Source organism: Galleria mellonella, unplaced genomic scaffold, assembly GCF_026898425.1.
Source record: "Galleria mellonella isolate WM207_F2 unplaced genomic scaffold, CSIRO_AGI_GalMel_v1 utg19, whole genome shotgun sequence".
NCBI classification, from domain to species: Eukaryota; Metazoa; Arthropoda; class Insecta; order Lepidoptera; family Pyralidae; genus Galleria; species Galleria mellonella.
In genome coordinates, this window is record NW_026442028.1 from 1,853,067 (window position 1) to 1,876,260 (window position 23,194).

Sequence of the window (23,194 nt, forward strand, 5' to 3'; positions counted from 1 at the left end):
ATAAAACAAATCTAGTAGCAGTAGTTTTTGCGTGATACCAGAACAAACATACAGACAAACAATATTTCTAAAAAAATATAGTTTTGGCATCTATTGACATATTTTCGGATGTACAGACATCGTTTACTTGCAATTTTATTACATTAAATAGTAAGAAGTATGAATTTTTTTAATCTTAAATTAGTTATAAATTTACTATATTTTCTGTTTATAAGCACTTTTATATTGTGACTTTTGGAATTTCAAAATAAGCATCTTTGCCAAGAATAGGCAAAGAATTCTAGTTTTTTTTTTTTTGACATAGAATATATTTTTAAAACATTAGTGAGAGTATTCTAAGTCTATGGTTTAAACAGATATTTACCGCCGGTGATAAATATTGTCCCGAGCCTGAATATCGACGTTAACGTTGCCGACTTATACCAGTTCGGAACATAAAATCAACCACTTATCTTAAATTAGCAACTGAGCTGTAAATCATGGGATTTGGACCAACATTACGTTATAAGAATTCCTAACATACTTATCCCAATACGTGTTTAGATTTTTGCAATTATAATTAGGACTAGCTGTTGCCGCGACTTCGTCTGTATGGTAGCCGAAATAAATTTTATAAACTATATAATTAACAAAGACCTTATACGCAGCCAGGATCAATTGTATTACATAATTTGTTCTACATTGTCAATTTTACTCCGCAACAAGACGTCTTCAATCTTAAACATATCACACGCCGACAAACAATGAGTTCTTCTTTTCTTCAATGGCATTCATTTTTATTTCATTTTTACTACCATTTCTGCCAGTGTCATATATAAGAGGATCGTACTGGATCAGACTAAAACCTCTGGTTTTTTTGGTATAAAAAAAAACGAAGGAGTTTTCATATGACTGTATGACTTAAAAGCCTTGTAAGTTTTCCGTATAAAATCCCATATTTTGCCATTATAATATACTCTTGGTGAAACACACGAATATAACTCCCTTATTTCTTTAACATTGCTATTTGTTTCGTCGCTCATTTTCAATTAATTTTATTCTATCAATAATTAATAATAGCTTCCTTCATCTTAAATTTTAAGCATAAATACAATTATAAATATTCACATTTTTTTTCAAAGCTAACGAGTTTCTCATACTGGAAATATTTGAATTTAGAACGCGGAATTTTGTGACATTAATAAAAAAAAATGTTTTGTAATTACGAAAACGACGGGTTCGATTGTCACTAAATTAATATGGGATCTTCAAGGGAGTAAACTTTATCGATTGTAGAGAATTATGGGAATGGTTAAAAATTAATGAAACAATCGTAACATAGCTACACAAAATTAATCCGACGAATTGAGAATTTCTTTCTTTTTGAAGTCACTCAAAACCGCAAAATACAGGTTATGTTCTTTTGAAATTAAATAAAACTTAAAATAACAGTTCCTTTCATTTTAATAACTGTACTTATCAAAACATATTACATACATATTCTCCATCTCTCTCTAACTAGGCAATTTACAATATGTATCTCTCACATCAGTGTTCATCTAAATGTGCGTAAACTCTTCTGAGTTTTTCTCTCTTGTTTTTGTTTGCGTGTTTCTTTTCTGCTTTCCAAGGTTTCCCCGTCTGACCTGCCTGTTGTGCGCCAACACCAATACTGAAACCAAACAGTCGTTACAAACAGATTTCTTTTTTATTAATGATTACAAAATGAATGCTTGCGCTATCGGTATACGCTGACGGGGCACCAGTAAGGAATGATAAGTAGAGTGAAAGTAAATGAGCTAATCCATCGTGACGAATACATTAAAAATAAATCACGATGGTTTGCAGGGACAACCGCGTGGAGATCAACCTGACAGGGCGTATTGCCAGCAATGGGGCCGCTTCTCCCCATTTCTAACAATCGCTTTAATCCCTGTCATAAAAATGTAGGAGTATTTAAAAAAATAAGTGCTGGTAAACAGAAGAAATATATAGAAGAAAAAATTTTTCACAGGACTGCTCATATAAGGAAATAGTTTTTTAGGGTTCATGTATCTGAGTTTGTTTCACCTTAACTTCCAAATGCCTGAACATATTTAATCCCGTGCATTAAATATATACATATACATATACATATATATATATATAAGAAGAGCCAAATTAAAAGTAGTAACCGGCGAGCGTGTATGAAAAGATTGATGAATGTGGAAGAAGCGAAAGAGGTTTGTTTGAATCGAAGCATTTGGCGTTCCATTGTTTCTGCCTACCCTAATGGGAGACAGGCGTGACAGAAATGTATGTATGTATGTACTTCATTTGTTTTTCTTCATTTTTTTTATTTTGTTTGTTTAGGGAATCTATTATATTTCTAATAAAGATATCAGAAATATAATAGATTCTAAAACAATTTTAATACCATTTATTTATTTGTACAATATTATATAAAATATTGGCAAATACTTATTTATAATTGAAACATAAAGATAATAAAATCTTTACTCTAAATACTAGAAAAAAAAAAGTCGCTGTGCGTATCTGACTGTACCTCCGCTTACTTTTTCAAAACAACATATAGGATTTAGATATTTATTATGGAAGGTTAGACGAGTTTTTTTTAAATGTTTGAACGTAATGACGGATAGCACTGTAGCCATATTCGTGAACGGGAAGTCGTGTTGAGACTCCGATTACTGTTTCTATTAAAAAAATTGAAAGTTTATATTATTTTTTTTAATACAAATAACTTAATTTTGTTTGACAAGTGATAAAAAAGATGGTCCATAGTATTTAAATACTATTCACACTCTCCACTAGTCTAACATACAATCCACTAATATGGCGTACAAAATTCATTTAACTGTGCTATTATTACCACAAACAAAAACCGAATGTCACATAGAATATTCTACAGTGACAACATATTTACTTTTTTTTTAATTCTCAAAAAATCACAAGCCCCGTTTTTTGTCAGTCGTTCTAAATTTTCTTATATGAGACATATCTACACAAGAAGGTACAAAGATGATTAAATTTATTTAACTGATTATTTTTTTTTTCTTTTAAATTTATTCTTTGTGCACGTCTATGGTCCTCATAATAATCTACCTACCAAGTTATATTTTATGAGATTTCTTGATTAGTCAGCGAGTGAGTAATTTCGTTGTTATAGACTTCTAAATATAGCTGCAGGGGCATCGTTTCAATGCCACATTATCAATCTTTATTTTTATGGGACATGAAATGGTAACCCCGCTTGCGTTATTGGTATGTATACGCTGACGAGGTACAAGCCAAGGATAATAGCTGAGGATAAAGTCGGGTTAATTAGTCTATTATAACGACAATAAACCTTAATTGCTATTGGTCCCATTCCCATCCCAATCCCATCAGTTTTTAGCTGTCCAGTGCTGCACATAGGCCTACCTGATAAGGGGGAGTTTTTCCTGTAGTTGGCACGCTTGGCAGACGGGTTGGCAACCGCAGTTAGGCTTTGGTGATGTTTTAAAAAGGACGCTGCTGCCCATCCTTCGGCCATTAAGTTCCTTTAGTCGTCTCTTACGACACCCACGGCCCACGGTAAAGTAAGAGATGGCCCATTCTATGCCGGGTCCACATTGTAATAGATCTCATTTATATTTATTTCAATATATTAATGAGAACCATATTGTTATAGCTAATTAAAAGCACGAGTCACACCGAATAACAGGTCAATCATTCAGTTAATAATGATCGTGAAGTTATAAGAAAGTTTTCTATCATAAAATGAAATTTCAAAGTTTAAATTAGCCTTGTCAATAAAACTTAGCATTTCGTTGGTCATAGATCCTACCATAAAATACTCCAAAAGATCCAGTTTTAATTTTTTCATGGTAGTCCTAAAGATTAAGTGTACCCATGCTTATTTTAAAAGGTTTGAAATATTTTTTTAGACACTCATTAACGGATTGTGTGCAGAGGAATTGTTTGAAATGATGCCTACAGTCAGAACCTACCTTTAGCTACCTTTTATTAACGCACCGCTCGCCATCGTTAGGAAATTCATCCTCAAAAAAGGTATATTCAGATTTCTTCAGCGCCGGCAACGCGCACGTGACACCCCTAGTGTTGCAAGCGTCCATAGGCAACAATGATCGTTTACCATTAGACGGGTTGTGTGCTAGTTTGCCATCTTTGTGGTATAAAATATATTATATTTTAACCATTGTATGTTAAAGTTTATCTTTTGTAATATATTATACCGAAATTCTGTAACGAAACTAGTCCCATTTATCATGCATGAAACTTGCTTGGAATTTTAAATTAGACAAGATTAATTTCCCTAAATTAGCTGTATGACAACATAGATGACAGTAGCTTTATTTAAAAATCGAACGGTGCATGGATGCCATGTTATTTTGGATTCGTGAAATTATAATATCGCATACTTGTAATATAGGCCAAATATATGATTTATTCAATTAATGATTTGTTATATTTGTATTAATGAGACGTCTTATGTACTGTATTTATAATAAATGTAATTTTAAGTGTATTGTTAATAGAATGGATCCGAAAAATAAATATATTTTAATTTGCACTTCGAATGTATTTTATTTATTTATTTATTTATTATTTCCAGCTGTCATTACACATAATTAAACTAGTGTAAAATTAACTATTCAAAATTCCCTAAACGGCGAAGAGTACAAGTATTTTTCTATATATATATATTAAATATTTTTGTGTAAAATTCATTACAACAAGTTTCATTTTATATATTTTTTTTTCTAGGAATTTTTATAATAATATATCTTCCAAAAGATGACAAATTTATAGATATTATAATCAACATTCCAGTTTCAAGACTCGACGGCTGGTGGCACATGCAGCGGGTCATATCACGCAGTTTTAGACCAATTTTCACGATCGTTAACCCCCGGTCGGCTCGTAAAGAAACTTTATGAATTAACACTTGGCGCGGATCCAGGCTGCCCATTTCGTCTTCGGAGAGTTTATTTAGGTTTCCCTTAACTCTAATTGATAATATACGGTGATATGTCTTTCATCTTCAGTCGTTATAAGTTCCATATATTTGTTTGCGTTTATACTATCTCGGAACTGGACAGGTTAAGTAAATGCCGCCGTCGTTAAAGGTCTACATTATTTAGGTTTCCATAGAAAAGTAATACATTTCACATATTATACCTACTTAATATACACATATATAAAATACTGACACGTATAACGAAAGCTAGTTTAAATAAAAAAAAAACAGTTTTTTTAAAAGACTGGTCAGCTATTTTCCTTTTTTTTTAATTTTAGACTGAATTTAAAAATAGAAAATTAGTGACACTCATTTTTTCGTGTACTTCCAAAGTTGAATATGCATTCTAGACAAATATATTGTGATTTTATAATTGGAAAAGTTTTTTTCTCTTATACTAGCTATTGCCCGCGACTTTGCACGCGTGGTGTCGTGTTCCTTATGTTGAAATTTTCTTAGCGGATGCTTACATTATAAAATAAATCTATTTTAAATTTCAGCTTTCTAGACTGAGTAGTAGAGTGGCTGTGTGTTAACGATCGGTAAGGACAAACGGTTTTATAAGTATAGATGATACTGTAAAATAAAATATGACGCAATATTTGCTTTACATGTAGTCTATATAATAATAATACAGGAAGTACTATCTTTTGGACATTAAGTTCACGCAGACGAATTTATGTAAGTAACTATTTTTGTAGGGCGATATTGTTTAATATTTCGATATTTTTAAAATGATTTCATTGGTGTGGTATCCGAAAATTGTGAATAAAAACATCAAGAAGTTTCATTTTTAATTGGATTAGTAAAATAACATGTCAATGGGGTTGATTTTAAGATGCCCATTACTCTCATCTCTAAAATTGAAATTTTAAATTTATATCACTGTGAAATTTTATATTAAAGACTGATATGAATCAAATTTTCAATAGATTTAAGACAAAAATATTTGCATTTGGTTTATAATGGTCCATAAAATTGTGTTTGCATGATCTATTGTTAAATCGGATTTGAAGGATGGGATATGGCGAAATTTACTATATTAAAAAACAGTAGGAATAATATAATAATGAGTAATTCAGGAATGGCAACATATTTGATCATATTTAAACATGGGCGATTTAAAAACAGTAAATACTGTTATGTCCATGGTACTCTAAATTAACATGTAATTATAGGCGACGGCAAAATATACCATTTTCCATCAAATGGACCGTCAGCTTGTTTGCCATTCTAAGTTGCATAAAAAAAAGTGCTGCCTCAGAATATACCACAATGTACTATATTAAAAAACAAAGTATTTACACTTATTATAATAATGATAATGTAATTCATTCTGAGATGTGAGAAAAACTAATTGATCATATTTAAACGGATGAAGGGATTTAAATAAAATTAAATACATGAATTAATAATACTCTAAATAAAAATAGTAATTATACTAATTCGTACAAGTCGCAAAATATAGCTGGTAATAATATAATAAAATAATAATTAAAAATTGTGTCCCACAAAAAAAAAAAAAAAAACTATTTCAATTGTGACAAAACCAGTTATTTTGATCTAAAAACACAACTGAACCGATTTTGATAAAAAAAAATTATGGGATCAAAATGTAAATATATCCTTTCAAGTAAAAATAAAATTTTCCAAATCGGTTTAGACGGTGGTATGACGTAACAAACTTAAAAAAATAGAACCAAATTGAAAACCTCCTTCTTTTTGAAGTCGGTTAAAAAGGGTACGAGTTGAGGTTTTGTGTTATTTTATCTACAATTATGAATTCTATTATAATATTGTAAATGCGCAAGTTTGTATCGAAAGGTAAATAGATATTTGCTACTCTGTCACACAAAAATCACTGAACTGATTTAAATTTGATATACGGATAGATTATTTCCTAACTTAGCACTTAGAATACTTTGTATACTGTATCGCGCGGGCGCAGCCGCGGAATACTTACCCCATTATCGGTTTCCCTTTCACATGTGCAGTACTTTTCTGTATAGCAAAGAAAGCGTTGTCGATTTCAGCTGATTTGTTCGACCAACCCTAAAATATACAAAATAGATTAGTGCATTTTATATATATTTGTAGCTTAACCACATTTCAAAGAATGTTCATACCAAAGCTTAAGTGTGGCAACGACGGAATTATCTATTAAACAAATTAATAATTTTCAATATTTCTGAACGATTATTTTAAATGCGGTTTTGAAATTTGGTATATAAATACGACGATATAAGGCGCCGATATGAGAAGGTACAAAATAAAAGATACCGTATAAATTAAGTAATCACAAGCTCGTTACAAAGAAAATATGAAACTAGGAAATTATCTTCATTACATTTTTGGTACTCTTTGATAGCTAGCCACAACCATTAACTCACAACAACCATCGACTCACCTCCACCATCCTCGCCTCCCGTGGCGTGGGCTTCCTTTTCTCTGTTTTCTTCTGTTCTATCAGGTCATCCAGTGCTGGTTCACAGCCAGGTGGTAACTGTTCCCACCGTAAGCGACCGCTGGCCGCATCCTTGAGGAGCAAGCGGGCAGAGCGCGACTGATCGGGTTGGCCGGCCGCCGTCATGAATCCTCGGTTGTCTAAAGAAATCCGAGTATATATTTTACCGTTTTAACATCTTATTCAAAAAATCAAGCTGATGGCACACCTGATGGAAAGTGGTAACCGTCGCCTATAGACATGAGCAGTATCATTGACATAATAGTTTTGCCCATGATACCCCCCCATGCATTACCATTCCTAAGGATTCAGATGTTATTCCTCTGTACCCTGTAAATTCATTGCAATATCTCACCCTTCAAAGCGAAACACAGCCATGCAAACACAACTGCTTAACGGTAGAAACACGAATGGGACAGAGGTTCCCAAGCAAATGACTTTTGTACAGTCTCCCTCTGGATGTTTGTCAATCTAAGTATCATAAAAAAAAAATAGATTGTCGCCAATTCTGAACCGATTATTACAGTTCTGCTTGTTTGTCACACTTTTCCACATTCTGATCCCATAATTACACTGTGATATAGATATAGTGTGAGATATAATTTCAAATAGGTGATCGTACCACCTTTTCCTTTTCCGTAGGTGTCGTAAAAAGCAACTAAGGGAACTTAATGGTCGAGAAATAATCCCTCTTAAATAATCAATAAAGTCTAGCTGCGGATGCCAACTCGTCTGCCAAATGTGGCAAATAGTAGCAAAACTCCTTAATGGGGAAGGCCTTTATTCAGCAGTGGACAGTCAGTCAATGTAATAACATAAAATTGTATGAATACATACACGCGTGTGCAGTAAGTATTTGCTTGTAGTTCATTTTGCTATCATCACTGTCTGGTAACAGTAAACCATATTTTACTTCGAATGTGTGTTTGCTCACAAGTTCACAAAGGCGCGCCATTGCAGCGTCGTGAGAACGCATCTAAAAACAAAATATAATATTATCAATGGAAAGTGAGTTTAAAGCAATCACTATGAAATGTGGTATATATGTACTATATGAGATGGAGATTCTCTTTATGCTCCTTTTTATCTTGGTCAGTGAATATCCCGGTCATATCCCGGTCACGCGGAGGAAGTCGCGGATAAAAGTTAGCAAGATTATATATTGTGCAACAGAAGTGGCTATACTAGTCATAAGTGGTCACAGCAACCCATGTTAAAGTAAGCTCAAAACTTTGGGGCATTACCCATTAATTTTATTACAATAATTTTAGAGTGTTTTACTGACACAAATTAAATGTAAAAAAGATTTAATATAAGAATTATATAGACAGAATATTTATTATTATATGCATAAATTTAAATGAAATGAAATGAAATATTTATTTGCTTTAAACAGACATTTGACATTTAATATTAAAATGCATCTGTTTAATTAAAATTGTGCATGCAAATATTTATTCCTTAAATATGGATACAATAAACTAGATAGTAATCTTAATATTAAATGGTATTAGTGTAATAATTGCTGGGAGACCAATAAAAGAACAAATAAAATAAGATGATAAAATAAAATGTATACATGTCTGTAGAGAATAGGTATCATATTCCATCAGATGAGCTAATGACTGCAACTTTAATGGCATTTTCGTCTGTATCCAAAGACTAACCTGATCAATAGATAGAACAGCGGTCAACATCAGATCGGGCGCGACAGCATAAGCTGGCAACACCAAACCAGGGCAATCCAGAATTTCCAGCTCTTCATCCAGAATCAGTGACTGCACATGTCGCGTGTGACCTGGCATTGCACTCACACTCACCTATAAAGAAAAAAATATTTTTTATAGACTAACATGTATATAGTAAATTAAAAGAATAAAAAAAAAAAAAAACAAAAAAATCGTCAAAACTGTTCAACTAACATACACGTTGTGTACTAAAGTGGGTAAGCCTCAGTGGTGGGTGAGTAAATAAGTTGATGTAACTATCTGTTATTGGAGGTTGCTTGAAAAGAATAAAATGAAGTTGTAAATAACAGAATTTACTTTTTTTCTAAATTATAAATTAGTAACCCAAAATTGATAAGTATTGTAAGAGAGAATGTATGAATATAATGAAAGTAAAGAAAATTCTGCAGCAAATATTAAAATAGAAGTAACTTTAATTTGTTTTGTTACAAGGACCATTTTTTAATATTGCAAGATAGTTAAAATTTTTTACTTTATTCTTCAGCAACTGAAAATACATCTATAAATAGCCAGAATAAATAAACCTTACCTTCTTAGTCTGCATTAAAACATTGACAGTACTAGATTTTCCTACATTTGGATAACCAATCATTCCTACAGTTAGCCTAGGTGGATTTTTTAGGTTTCCTATTTTCTGACCTTTTAAAACTTCAATTAATTTATCTCGATCATAAATTTCAAAAGAATTTTGTACTTTTATAGAATCTTCATCCTCTGAAATATATTCTCTCGAACCATTACTAACATTTACAATTTGATCATTGTGGAAAGGTTCTACTGGTCTTCCCAGTCTTAGATTTTCAACAACTTTGTCTAATGCAATTTGAATCCTATCTATTTTATTAGCTGTATTGGAAACAGCTAAATCTAAGTCATTCAATTGCCTTTTAAATAATTCTATATCTTCTTCTGTGGATTTTAATGCTTCTACTTCTAAATCAACATCTGAATCTTCATCTATTTCTGAATCAGCAGATTCTGTATCAGAATTTTCAACTGTATCTTTTGTTTCATCATTTTCAGATAACTTCCTGTCTTTAGTGGTTTTGGCAGCAGAAAAGAACATAATGGGTATATTCTGAAATAAAAAATAAATTAATAAATAAACAGATACTACTATTATATTCCAAATTATTATGCATTTTTTATATAAATATGAATATAATATAAATACAAAAATCATAATTTTTGTATGCTATAAATTAAATATTAATACCTCTTTATTGAAATAATCTGCCCAACACTTTCGCACATATTCGCTTATTAAATCTGCCTTATTCAACAGCAGTATACATTTGCATTTTTGTTCAGATGCATACTTTTCCAAATCTACACACCTAGAAAAAGTATTTGAATTATATATTTATACTAGTTTTATATTTACGATTACAAAATTTTTATATACAAATTATATAATATCATATCAATCATAAAAATAACTGCCATTTTGAAATTTATTTTAATAAAAACCTCTCATTACTTCATAAGAAAGGCTGAAATAATTATGAAATAGTGTTTATAATTTATATCATAGTCATCACTGACATCACATGATGTAGAAGTCCATTACTATATCAAATGTGAATCAATTTTTAGAGAAATAAAATAAACAATTTTAGTGATTTTTAACAATAATTAAAACTAGACATAATACCTAAATAAGAGAGGATTTCTAGCATCCAAAAGAATCAATACAATGTCTGCCTTCTCTAAAGTTCTCCAAAGCTGTTTCCAAAATTCAATGTTTCTTTCATAGGGTGTAAGAGCTGCACCAAGCTTAGCCTGTAATTCATTAAGATGTCTTCGCCATTTGAGGAATGAATCTCTCTCTCTATTTATTTGCTCTTCAGCTGTTATCCCAGGTTGCCATTGTGGTCTGAAAAGTATTATAACAACAAATATGTTATTGGCATCATAAAACAATGATGGATTTGCAATACAATGTAAATAATGAATTACCTTTAAAACCTATTGTTAGTAATGCAAACTAATATCCTGATTCCTAACAATATACCTAATTATATGTATCTTCATGTCTTTCCCTTGGAAATCAATGTAAGGATACATCCTTATAAATTAACCAACTGTACTGACTTTATCCTTATTGTTTCAACCTCATCTGGTACCATGCAAATATAGATCATATCACAGATGCAACATTTCATATTTATCTATTAAAAAAATTGTTTAAAAATAAAATTATACAAACCTTCTTGGTACAGTTAATGGTTTATCAAAATTTGGTTGTGAGGTTGCCACTCCCACTTCACTAGGCACTGACTTCACATATTTCAAGTTCATTTTCTCAGCAGTGAACTCTCGCTGTGCAAGCTCTGCGGTAGACAAGAACTCTTGCAAAGAAGACTCTGCTGTCACTGACTGGAGATTCAGCCTACCCCAGTCATAACCATCATTGATTTCTGTGGTGTGTAACTGTAATGTACAGAAATTTAATTACATTTGGGGTATCATGGGAGTCATAATGTGGCCTGTAATAGTTATCATGGTGCTTATCACAACTATATACAATCAATACCACTTTACATCAAGTGACATCATGTCTGTTTGCCATTCTAAACTACATAAATATTTAAGTTTTAAAAATATTTAAGATTAAATAATTGCATACATTTATTTAATCAATTCTTTGTTTATATTACTGGTTTATATCAGTTTATTTAGTTTTTGAAGTACCTATGAGCAAATTTCTACAACTACACATTTAGTTAATAAATTACAAATAAAAAGTGCTGTTAACCATTGTGTTATCTTCGACATGCTTTCGGTGACGGTTTTTCGAGAATCTATCTTTAATAAGAGACCGTCCAAGAGAATCCTTATTCTTTTTACCCATAATAACTACAAAACAAAATCACAATTTAATTTGGGTTACGAGCAGAAAAAATAAATTGTATGATAAAAATCAAGTAAATCAATTTTTTTTTCAAAACAGCATGTTTTTTGGTTAAACACATAGATATTATTTAGAGGTTTTGACTTTTAGTTTAGATTGTTGTCATTTGATTTTGACAACTTGATAAATGTTATTTAATTGACAAAGGGCTAATGTTGCTTCTTGTGCCACCGAAAGGTTTCGGATTGTTCTAAGATGCCCACAAACAAGAAACGAGACGGGATATTAAAAAAGAAGTAAAGAATTTTGTTGATTTTATATATCACGAATAGCTGCGAATAGTACAGTCCAATTGTAATCTAATTTAGGTGAAAGTAAAAGAGAGCAAAAGACAGATTTAATACACCTATCCCCCGATTTACACGGTAGATACGTTCCTGAGAAAAACGTGTAAATCAAAAATAAAAAATTTTCAAGTCAAAACCGTGTAAATCGAAAAGCTTGCAGAAAATGCATAATTTTGCTATTTAACAGTTGTGATTTTTTTCAATATTTTTAGGTGTCCACAGAAATAAAAATAAAATGCATTGACAGGTTAAAATATGTAATATATTACGGAAACACTGTTTTTTTATTTAATTACAATACATTAAACTGGAAAATTAAATCTTTCAGTCAATTATTTATTCAATTATTTAGTCAATTCAAATACAATTTTCCGTAGATAAAACTTTAATTTTATGTGAAAAAATACAGACACAGTGTGCATGTGCAGCAAGTCAGCACATAAGCTCGGGATTCCCCGTGAGATGTGTACACAGCGCACGTGTTCAAACACAGTAGCATTTAGTAGAATGCGATAAAAACAAAAAAAAAAACTTATTTGGAAAACCGTGTAAAAGCGAAAACGTGTAAAATAAGTACCGTGTAAATCGGGGGATAGGTGTATATAAGAAAATTTAATTCTGAAATCGCTCAACAGAGGCAGTATTGACAGTAATCGCTTTTAAGTAAACGATCAAAATTGCCAATAATTGAAAGGTAACCATAATTTCATATATGTAAGTTGGTATATTATTTCGAAATCTTTGGTATACTTTAAGGCATGCTATTTATATATTTAAGGATATATTACAAAGTCTAACAGTTCCTTATAGCAGTTTATAGGTTTATAAGGTGTCTATGGTCAGCAGTGGACAGATAACGACTGATATGATGATTATCCACATCAATCTGTCGCAAGTTATTTTAAATCTAAAATTAATCGCCAGTTTATAATAGTATTTTTTAATGTATTGAAGCTTCATACACGGTCTAAAATGAATTTAATAGCTATTATTTGTAGACCATAAAGTATATTTTATTTTTTATTTGATGCTAACTATTCCAGACTGAGTGCGAATCTAAATTCCGGCAACTCGTATTGTTCGTGTATGAATTGTCGAATTTTATTATTTTCTTCCATTTTTGTGTAAAAGTATGTTATTTTGGAAGTTTATCAAGTTGTAGTCCCCTTTTTATATAGATAAGAAGGTATCGTTGCGATTCTCAGTAATGATGTCGGAGTATTATGATCATTACCATCGTTGGGAACCACTTGCCGAGTTTCAATTCACAATTCATGATGATCCTGATGAATTTGAAGACAACTATGTATATTGCCTCTGCAGTAGAGTATTTTTGAGGTAAGTAATTAGTATTTAATTAATCAATCCGCTACAATCTTATACACAAAGGTACTGTTCAGTAAAATAATAATTTATATACAGTAAGTAGATAAATATAAAATTGTCATTTTTGCCCAGTAGTACAGCTAGAAATTAGTCTTTTCGCTCTAGGACATCAAAGAAGTTTAGCACATGCCACCGTCCTTGGCTTAGTTTTATAACCTTGACACAATTATATAGGTAATCATTTATAAACAAAACAGTTTTGAATAAATACTGATAGCTTGTTTGTATGTGTACGTATTTGCATAATATCTTGTTTTTTTCTTATCACTCTATCACTATACACACTATTCACATCTTGGACAATTGGTTGAGCAAATTTGAAAAAATTTGGTACTCAAATGGAGCATACCCTGAATTAAAATATTGTGCTATTACTCTGCCGGCAACCCCACAGAATATCAGAATAATCTCTATAGTAATGTAAATAAATAATTTATGTATCTTATATATGTACGAATGGGTGCTTTATATAACTATAAATTAGGTATAATAATTGAATCTATGAAATTATATTTATCTATTGGTCATTAAGTTAATACAATTTTTGTCATGTATTCTAATATTAGCTTTAATATATTAGGGTATAAATAATATTGGGGTAAAATTATAAAATTATTCATGAAAAATTGACTTGTTAAATTGACTTGACATGTTAAATTAAGGGGGAAAGGGGCAGGGAGGTGGAGGGATACTTTAATTAAAAAAAGATTCTCAGAATGGCTTCCTAATTTATGATATCATGTAATATTAAGATTAGAAACTGACAAATTTAAAATTGTCATCTTTATAAATTAATTGAAATATAAAAATTGAATCTTGTTTTTTTTTTTTGTGATTGTAATAAACAAAACTATTTTAATTTTGTGTACTACATAGTTGAAATTACTAATAGACATTAAGTATCTACTATAATTTGTGATTTATTATTATTAGAGATGGTGTAAAGACCTATTATGCTGAGAAAGAATATGCCAGTGAAAGTGATGTAGAGGTGCTCAGAGACTCCCAGTCTCAGGAATGGGATGACCACTCACATGTGCATTTCTCATTGGATACATCATACAAGGTGAAATGTGAGGTACATACTTCAAAGATTTATTTTAAATTTGTTTACACTGCATGCAATTTAAATTATGTTTATTAATATTTCCATATCAATTTCTTACTTCTTCTAAATTATAAATTGAAATTTATGTTACTATTATACAAATAAAGTTATAAGGTAAATCTACTTAACATGATACTACTAATTTCACAGAAAGATGAAGGGGCAAGCTGCTACTGTAGTGCATCACATACAGATAACTACTGCTCCACTGATGAGCATGATCCAGCACAGATCCATGGTGCCTCTTCCCATGCTCTTCAACCTAGTGATAGTGGAGCCGACCTTACATACCAAGATTGTCACTCTGACTATACCCATGATCAATTAGAAAAGATGGATCAAGATTTCCCATCTCAAAGTTTATCAGATATCATAGAAAACTATTTATCAGAAGACACATGGGAGAAATTTTGGGCTGTCAATGGAGAAAGGATAATTTGGGCTTCATGGATTAAAAAGTATAGTGACTACATAAATCCTGCTTATTTAGATCAAAATAATGAATTGGTCATGGATGATAATAATATACCAAAGCAGCATTCAGCAGATCAGATATTTAGTAAAGATAAAATTACCTTGGATACAAATGAAGATAGCATGAGGGAAAGGAAATTTTCATATGATTCCAAAGTTAATCCATACAAGAAAAGTCGAGCAGCTCCAATTATTGATAAGGGTGTTAAAAATCCCGATATAGAAAATAAAGATGATACATGGTTTCCTTTAGCTAGGAAAAGATCTTGTTCTGAACATGATAGAATAATTAGCCCCAGGACAGTAGGAGGCACAGATTCAATGACTAATATTACAAAAATTACCCTTTCAAGTTATGATATAACTTCAAGCCATGTTACATCCGAGTCAACACCAACTGATGATTACAGTGTGTCATCTTCTACATCAGATGACCAATCAAATGATCAAACTAGAATTATCAATATAAATGAAAACGTAGACTCGGTGCCCTCAGAGGAATTAGATACAGAGCAGTACTGGCAATTTTTATGGAAGAAGCACTTTGGTGAACAGTATGCTTTGCATTATGCAAATTACGTTGAATGCCATGATGCTCAAGGTAAAGATTTACCTGAAATAAATGTTGAAATGATTCCAGAAGTTATCAAGAAAATTGATGAAAAACCAATTGATATAGAATGTGAGAACAGTGAAGGTAACTCACAAGAGATGCCTTCTGTGATAGAGGTTAAAGATGTATTGAATCAAATAGATGAAATAAAATTGGAGGATAAAGTGAAAAAACCAAAGAAAAGGAATAAGAAAACAAGCAACAGATATCTTGGATCTGTTGGGGTGTTATTACAGAATTTACTTAAAGAAGAACAAAAGAACAGTGATGACACTGAAGTATTTGAGGGTGCAGATACTGAGCATGATAAAGCAGAGACAGTTACAGTTGATGTTGTGGATGGAGCTGTAATTTCGAGGACATGTATACAGCCTGATAATGTAACAAACTGTACACTGTATAATGATGATGATGGTGATGATGAACCGCCTGAAGAGAAATCTGTTTCATTGAAAAGAAGGTAGTAGTTAACATATTAAATAATCTTATTAAGTCTTTTTGTTGATATAACAGTCCTTGTAGATACTTTTTTGCGTTTGTTTTGTATTCAATCTCATGTGCATGGCAGCGTAAATATTCCCCTGTGCATTAATCTATCTTTTATGTACCAAGTTCTAATATTATGTACTGTTTTAGTCACGAAATTGATGAAGAGGAAATAGCATCAGAGAAAGTTAAATCTACTTTCGAAATAATGGGATTCTCCACAAATCATAATAATATTCCAAAAGGCCAACTTGTATATAGGAAACGGCTGGCGAGACTCCGTCCCCCGCGATACAAAAGGTTTGGAATGGCTAGAAAGACGTATTTTGATGAAGATGGTAACCCTTGCCAGGTATTAAATTTTATGCACACCACTTATGCAAACCACACTATATTATATACACATATATCTGTTGTTTCTCTTTTAATACACTATTTTGATAAATGATAACCACTTATACATGATTCATAAAAGTTGCGGGTTCCAGTCTCGCCCGCATCGAAATTTTTCAATCACTTAATAATTATTAGTAAATGATTATCATATTTAATAATATTTCTACATCAATTCCCAATTTTTTTATTAAATATATAATATATAATCAAATATATAATCATAAATAAAAATTTATAACAGGTTTCTTCATGATTGTGCATTCTGAATATATGAGATATTTAAATATTTAACAGACAACATATTTAAAAATTATCCCTTATTTAAAAAGTATCTCAGGTAATAATTGCATGTTGCATTTTAGAAACAAAACATTATTATTTATCAGGCACAAGACTCATACGATGAACGAGTAATGCAAACAGATGAAGAAATGGACAAAACAGACATTGAAAAAAAGACCACAAATCTCGAGTCTGAAAGTGCAGATATTGAAGGCACAATTTGTAATCTTCCTGCCAACTATGATGGCAGTGATAACAGAAAGGATGTGGTTAGCGAAGCGGCAGAAGTAGAGTTACCACCAGATTTGGAAACTTCCTTCAGTGATGCACAGGACAATAATGATGACCAGAATAATGAAAGTGCTATAGAAAGTGCAGGTAATATTTTATATTTATACTAGTTCCTGTCTGCAACTTCGTACATGTGGATTTTTGATGTCAATAACTATGTCTAGATAAGTTAGACGCAACTGTGAAAATTCCAAAATTGATTGTTTTGACTTCAGTTGCTTTTATTCAGACCCTTATATGTCTCCAATTTGTTTGTAATATATCCCATGGAAAGACATTGTCTAGTTACAATTTTATTATAACAATAAGATGTTTCGTGTTGGTATACAGTTAAATGAAATTTCAAAAATCCTCTAAGAGAGTTCTAAAGTGAATTCTATGGAACCACAGAGAACCTATGTACAAGAGTCATTTGCATAAATATATCATTGATACGTTTCATTCATCTGCCAATCTTTTTTCTAAAGAAAGGGCATTTTTTATAGCATCAAGGTAATAAACAAGCATAGACCATCTGATGGTATATGGCCACTAAAGTCTATGGACGTCTGTAATACGAGGGATGTCACAAGCGCATTGTATGATAAGTCAAGACTTGAAATTATATATACAAAGTAGACATCCTTTGTACAAAGTATTCTTCTTTCAAAACTTAAATATTTATTATGATTTATATTTTTCAACACAGTACTGAACACGTCGGATACAACGAAACGGAGGAGACGAAATAAACGCCATTCCCGTCTAGAAGATGCTGGTGTCGGTATATCTGGTATGCCTCCCGAGCTGAAGGACGATTCGAAGATGTTTAAGTACTGGAAGAAAAGGCATTCATTGTTTCACAGGTAACATTATCCATTTACACGATTCTGCGTTCTAATTCAAGTATTTAAAATTCACATTACATTCAGAATATTTGAGTTTAGTCTATGACAAATTTTGTTTTCTATAATTTGTTTTAAAATAAAAATAAATTAAAAGTTATTTTTTTTTATACCATGAAGGAGGCAAAGAAATATACAACTCGTGTGATGGATGAAGCAAAATACTTTATAGATTAAATAATTTAAATATTTAACATCTCATGGCTTAACTCACATAAGGGATGAGGGAGCGGGTCTTATCATATCTCACCAAATTCAATTAATCGGACAATTTCTTATCGATATTAATTGAATACATACATAATAATTATCAACGTTAATAAATTTATATACAACTTTTTTCCGTGACTTGATCCTCATAACCAAGATAATTTCACTGATCGGAATAAAAAGTATAATAGTATAGATCGGAATAAGTGCTTCTCCATCCCATATAGTATGTATATGCAAAATTTCATAGCGATTGGTTAAGTTGTCAAGGTATTATAGTAACCAACAAACTTACTTTCACATTTAGTTAGAATTAATGGATATATTAGTTAAGATTAATGGATATATTAGTCAAGATTAATAGGTATTTTAGTCAGGATTAATGGACATATTAGTCAGGATTAATGGACATATTAGTCAGAATTAATGGACATATTAGTCAGAATTAATGGATATATTAGTAAGGATTAATGGACGTTGCCTTATCCATTAAATATTGTCCAGGTTCGACGAGGGCATCAAGTTGGACCGCGAGAGCTGGTTCAGTGTGACCCCCGAGCAGGTGGCACGCCATATCGCCACTAAATACACGTACGAGGTAGTGCTCGACGCTTTCTGCGGCGCCGGCGGAAACACTATACAATTCGCAAACTTTTGCAGGAAAGGTAAATGTCTCTTTTATCAAAAGGTATTTATTTAAGATTAGTGGGAAACGTCCTCTGGCTTTTCCTGCAAGTTATTAACATATAAAGTATCCTATATCTATTGGTTTCTATAGTTTGTTTCTGTATCCCACAGCTACTAGCTCATTAAAACTATTAGCACATTCAAATAAACAAAACTCTCCCCTTTTATTATATTAGTATAGATGGTAACCACTTTCCATCAGGTGAACCATTAGCTCATTTGTCATTTCATGCTGCATAAAAAAGATAAAACTTTACACAAACACGTTTATAATGGAGAAGACAGGATTGTTTATTAAAAATATTTATTATAATATATTATGTGATATCTAATTTAATCTTTCAAAACATTTCCAGTTATAGCAGTAGATATAGATCCCGCAAAGATAGAAATGGCGAAGCACAACGCCGAAGTATATGGGGTGGCCGACCGCATAGAGTTTATAGTGGGCGACTTTTTCGAATTGGCACCAACATTACAAGCCGATATGATCTTCCTTAGCCCACCATGGGGAGGACCTACTTACTCTAAAGTAAGCTTTGTATGATCTTTATCCATTTTTTTTATTAACCTACCTTTAAAAGGCATGTGCATTCATATTGTATAGTATTTAATGTTTGTTATATGTATTATAATGCAATATGCTGTTGATGTTCATATAAATAAATAAATAAACTTATATAATAGAATTACTGAAATATAATTTCATTCATTACTAGCATTTCTTGACTACTCTACTAAATGTTAATACATTATTGTCATCTTGGTAGGTTGACTGCTAGAGGTGTCTCTTTTTTTTATCTTTAAAATTATGTAAATAATTCTCCTGGTGGCTACTTAAAAATTCTTTTAACGATAAAACATTTAATTTAAAAATTAATTAAAAATATAAATATGTATCTATTTTCAAATGCTAATTGTATTAGACACATTATATTATATACATTTTTTTAATACAAATCATCTCTTTACAGAGTTCTTCATATGATTTGGAAACAATGTTAGAACCTAAACCCGCATCGGAGTTGATCGCGACCGCGCGAACTATATCATCCAATATAACTTTGTACGTGCCAAGGAACACTAGATCTGATCAGGTAAGCTGCTAAGCACATTACACAATTCATATATGTTTATAATTAACAGTATATTTTTTATTTTGTTTACGGTATTATATGTGTACAATGTTGATACCTGTTTAAGGCAATAGGGTCATTATTGGGACAATATATTATTCTCTATTTTTATAATTAAAAATTTATTTCAAGGAACAGTATACACTAAATTTATAATATAATTGAGAAAAATATGTTATTAATTGTTATTTAGTTATAACATTATAGTATAGATCACTTAAAGTTTTTAGTAGTAAGTTTAGGGAGTTAAGAGATTAGGGATGAGACAGCCCAGAATAGACCCAATGATTTTCATTTTGTTCAAATTTATACTATTAATATTTAGTATATATTAAACCTCCGTGTAGTCCCGGCATAGAATAGGACAACCTATTCCTGTGGGTGTTGTAAGAGACGATAAAGGGAGCTTAATGGTAGAGGGGAGGAGCAGCAGCAGCATCACTCTTAAAACATCACTAAAAGCCTAACTGCGGTTGTAAAACCAGCCTGCCAACAAAACTTCTCTTATGGGAAAAGCTTATGTTCAGGAGTGTTAAAGGTTGATATGATGATTATGATACTTTAATCAATTTTGTTTATTTATTTAAAAAATGAGAAATGTTTCGATTTTTATTTTAGTACTTACACAGTATTTGGTAATATTTTTTTTTTTTTTTTGTTATAGTTGCTGTCGCTGGCAAAGACAATTGGTGGTTCTATAGAGCTGGAGCAGAGTTACCTCGATAGGAGATTTGTTGCAATTACGGCTTACTTCTATAGTAATTAGCAAGCTAAGAAAATTCAATTATCAATTGAAAACTATTGCAATATATCTGCGTTCTATTTTAATTATTGTTCAGTGTTTTCTAATCTACAGGAGTTAAATACTTTTAATTGTAACGCTTAAATTGCCTGTTTTTATGGCAAAGTAATTTCAGTACGCGTTTGAAGTTTTAAGATTTAGAATTTAATTGCCATGTTGCAATGTAACATTATAAGGTACACCAGTGGCAATATATTCCGTTCATGTTTATAGACGACGGTTACCACATACCATCAGATGAACGGGCAACTTATTTGTCATTGCTAGTCATAGAAAATAAAGGCAGGTGTTTGTAAAATTAATATTATAAGATGTGGAATCGGGCGTTACTTTTTTTAGGTAATTAAAATCATACACCTAATTATGTATTCTATTGTCACATTGTAGCGTATTATATTGTGTCATTGAATCAAAAAAGCATGCATGGACACCCAATACTATACGTAACGACTTATTTTGTGATTATTTAGAGTAAGTTACGTTAAATTACAGGCTGCTGTTAGAGATTCACTTCAATGATTCTAAAGTCTATGCCTCAACTCGAATTAACATGTATTACTATAGATCAAACAATATGTAGTTCACTGTATTTTGTGAATGTTTATGTTTACTCACTCATGTAGGTACAGCAATAAAAATATATATTTTAAGACGAACCGCTCAAAATAATTATTTTAAGACACCTTTATCTAGTGTTGTATAACTTATTAGTGTTAAAATGAGTATAGACATTTTGAATAAAGAATTTACAAAATATTATTTAGCTACTCACTAGGCAATCAGACAAAAGTTGCTAGATTTAATATTTGAAGAAATTATGACAAAAAATTATAATTTTCAAATGAATCTGAAATTATACCTATATGTTAATCTGTTTATAAAAGCAGATCTCGAATTATAATACGAATTCTTATTACATTGACATGCTATAATTAAAAATGTTAAGTAGATAATACAGTAACATTCCTAACTGTATATTTTTTATCTAAGTAATTATATACTTACTATTTATTGTAAAAGTCAAATAATTAGTGCATTTAAGTATTGTTATAAGTAAATGTGCAACTTAATATTTTAGGGCTGCAAGTAAACTTATTTTCTAAAATCTTAAATTTCAAGAGGAATTTTAATTAAATTCCATTTTAATAATGGTTTAGGCTACTTTGGATTTCTGCTCACATGCAGACTGTTGCATTTGTTATGTATGTATCCATTCAAACTTATCTATGTATGAAACCACTGACTAAATTGTTACTGTGTATGAAGAGTAAATGTATTTAATAATTTGACAAGTATATAAACATTTATTAGGTTGTAAGTCTGATTTTTTTATTGCAACATTTTTTATATTTGAGAAGGTATGATTGTCACTTTCCACTAATGACATCCCTAATAAGGGTAGTATTAGCAATCGTCAGTAATGCTACTATCCCAGCCCAAAGATAAGTGACCATTAAACAAATTAAAATGTTTTCATTATTGTATTGCTAGAAGGAACAAAATGCTGGACATAGTTATTTTGTTTCATCTTAACAGGCGATAGTGGTAATGTATCTATTGACAGATTTGTTAGCAACTGTTTATGATGATTGATTGCAGGCAACAAACATACACAGATAAGTTTGTGTATATTATGATTGTATAGTGAATTTGTAGGTCGTATTGTGATTGTATAAATGTTGTGATCTCTGTAAATATCTGTTAATGAAAATATATGAAACTTATGAAATCTAATTGTTTTTAATAATTTTAAAATTTACCTACATAATATATACATATATAGATTTTGTAGTGCTGTTGGTACAGATACAGGTTGTTTTTTTTGTTGAGAATTTTATTTTTAACTGACTTAAAAGATTCTCAATTCAGTTATATATTTTTCATGTTTGTTACCTCATAATTATGTCAGTTTTAAATAATTTGGAAAATTATTTTTTTATCTGTTCTGTGTAGGATAAATTTACAATTTAGTCCCATTGAAATTTAACAAAATCGGTTTAGTAGTTTAGTTATTGGATCACAAT

General features: G+C 30.9%; 2 protein-coding genes across 3 annotated transcripts; one reads left to right on the plus strand and one right to left on the minus strand.

Annotated features, from left to right (window-relative positions):
- Positions 1–1,425: 1,425 nt before the first annotated feature.
- Positions 1,426–12,229, minus strand: LOC113521392 (large subunit GTPase 1 homolog). Its single transcript, XM_052894097.1, has 10 exons — positions 11,973–12,229; positions 11,424–11,647; positions 10,869–11,090; positions 10,431–10,551; positions 9,744–10,292; positions 9,134–9,286; positions 8,304–8,442; positions 7,410–7,606; positions 6,966–7,054; positions 1,426–1,651 (listed from the first exon to the last, which is right to left on the minus strand). The coding sequence occupies exons 1-10, from the start codon at positions 12,066–12,068 to the stop codon at positions 1,528–1,530; spliced, it is 1,914 nt and encodes a 637-aa protein (XP_052750057.1). The 5' UTR covers positions 12,069–12,229; the 3' UTR covers positions 1,426–1,527.
- A 1,051-nt stretch (positions 12,230–13,280) lies between these two features.
- Positions 13,281–23,157, plus strand: LOC113521337 (trimethylguanosine synthase). 2 transcript variants are annotated; one of them, XM_052894092.1, is made up of 10 exons: positions 13,281–13,753; positions 14,735–14,879; positions 15,060–16,456; positions 16,633–16,834; positions 17,241–17,538; positions 18,140–18,296; positions 19,050–19,210; positions 19,589–19,764; positions 20,207–20,329; positions 21,033–23,157. In XM_052894092.1, the coding sequence occupies exons 1-10, from the start codon at positions 13,623–13,625 to the stop codon at positions 21,132–21,134; spliced, it is 2,892 nt and encodes a 963-aa protein (XP_052750052.1). In that variant the 5' UTR covers positions 13,281–13,622; the 3' UTR covers positions 21,135–23,157. The 2 variants fall into 2 exon arrangements, with proteins under 2 accessions (XP_052750052.1, XP_026762658.2); XM_026906857.3 differs by having other exon boundaries at positions 13,283–13,753; positions 17,265–17,538; positions 21,033–23,155.
- Positions 23,158–23,194: the final 37 nt, after the last annotated feature.

Excerpts from the sequence above, each read along its gene's own strand:
- LOC113521392 (XM_052894097.1), bottom strand. The coding sequence starts at position 12,068 with ATGGGTAAAAAGAATAAGGATTCTCTTGGACGGTCTCTTATTAAAGAT. Across the intron at positions 11,648-11,972 it reads ATGTCGAAGATAACACAATG|TTACACACCACAGAAATCAA; the intron begins GTTAACAGCACT and ends TGTACATTACAG. Across the intron at positions 1,652-6,965 it reads AAAGGGAAACCGATAATGGG|TATTGGTGTTGGCGCACAAC; the intron begins GTAAGTATTCCG and ends GTTTGGTTTCAG.
- LOC113521337 (XM_052894092.1), top strand. The coding sequence starts at position 13,623 with ATGATGTCGGAGTATTATGATCATTACCATCGTTGGGAACCACTTGCC. Across the intron at positions 16,457-16,632 it reads TCTGTTTCATTGAAAAGAAG|TCACGAAATTGATGAAGAGG; the intron begins GTAGTAGTTAAC and ends GTACTGTTTTAG. Across the intron at positions 20,330-21,032 it reads GGAACACTAGATCTGATCAG|TTGCTGTCGCTGGCAAAGAC; the intron begins GTAAGCTGCTAA and ends TTTTTGTTATAG.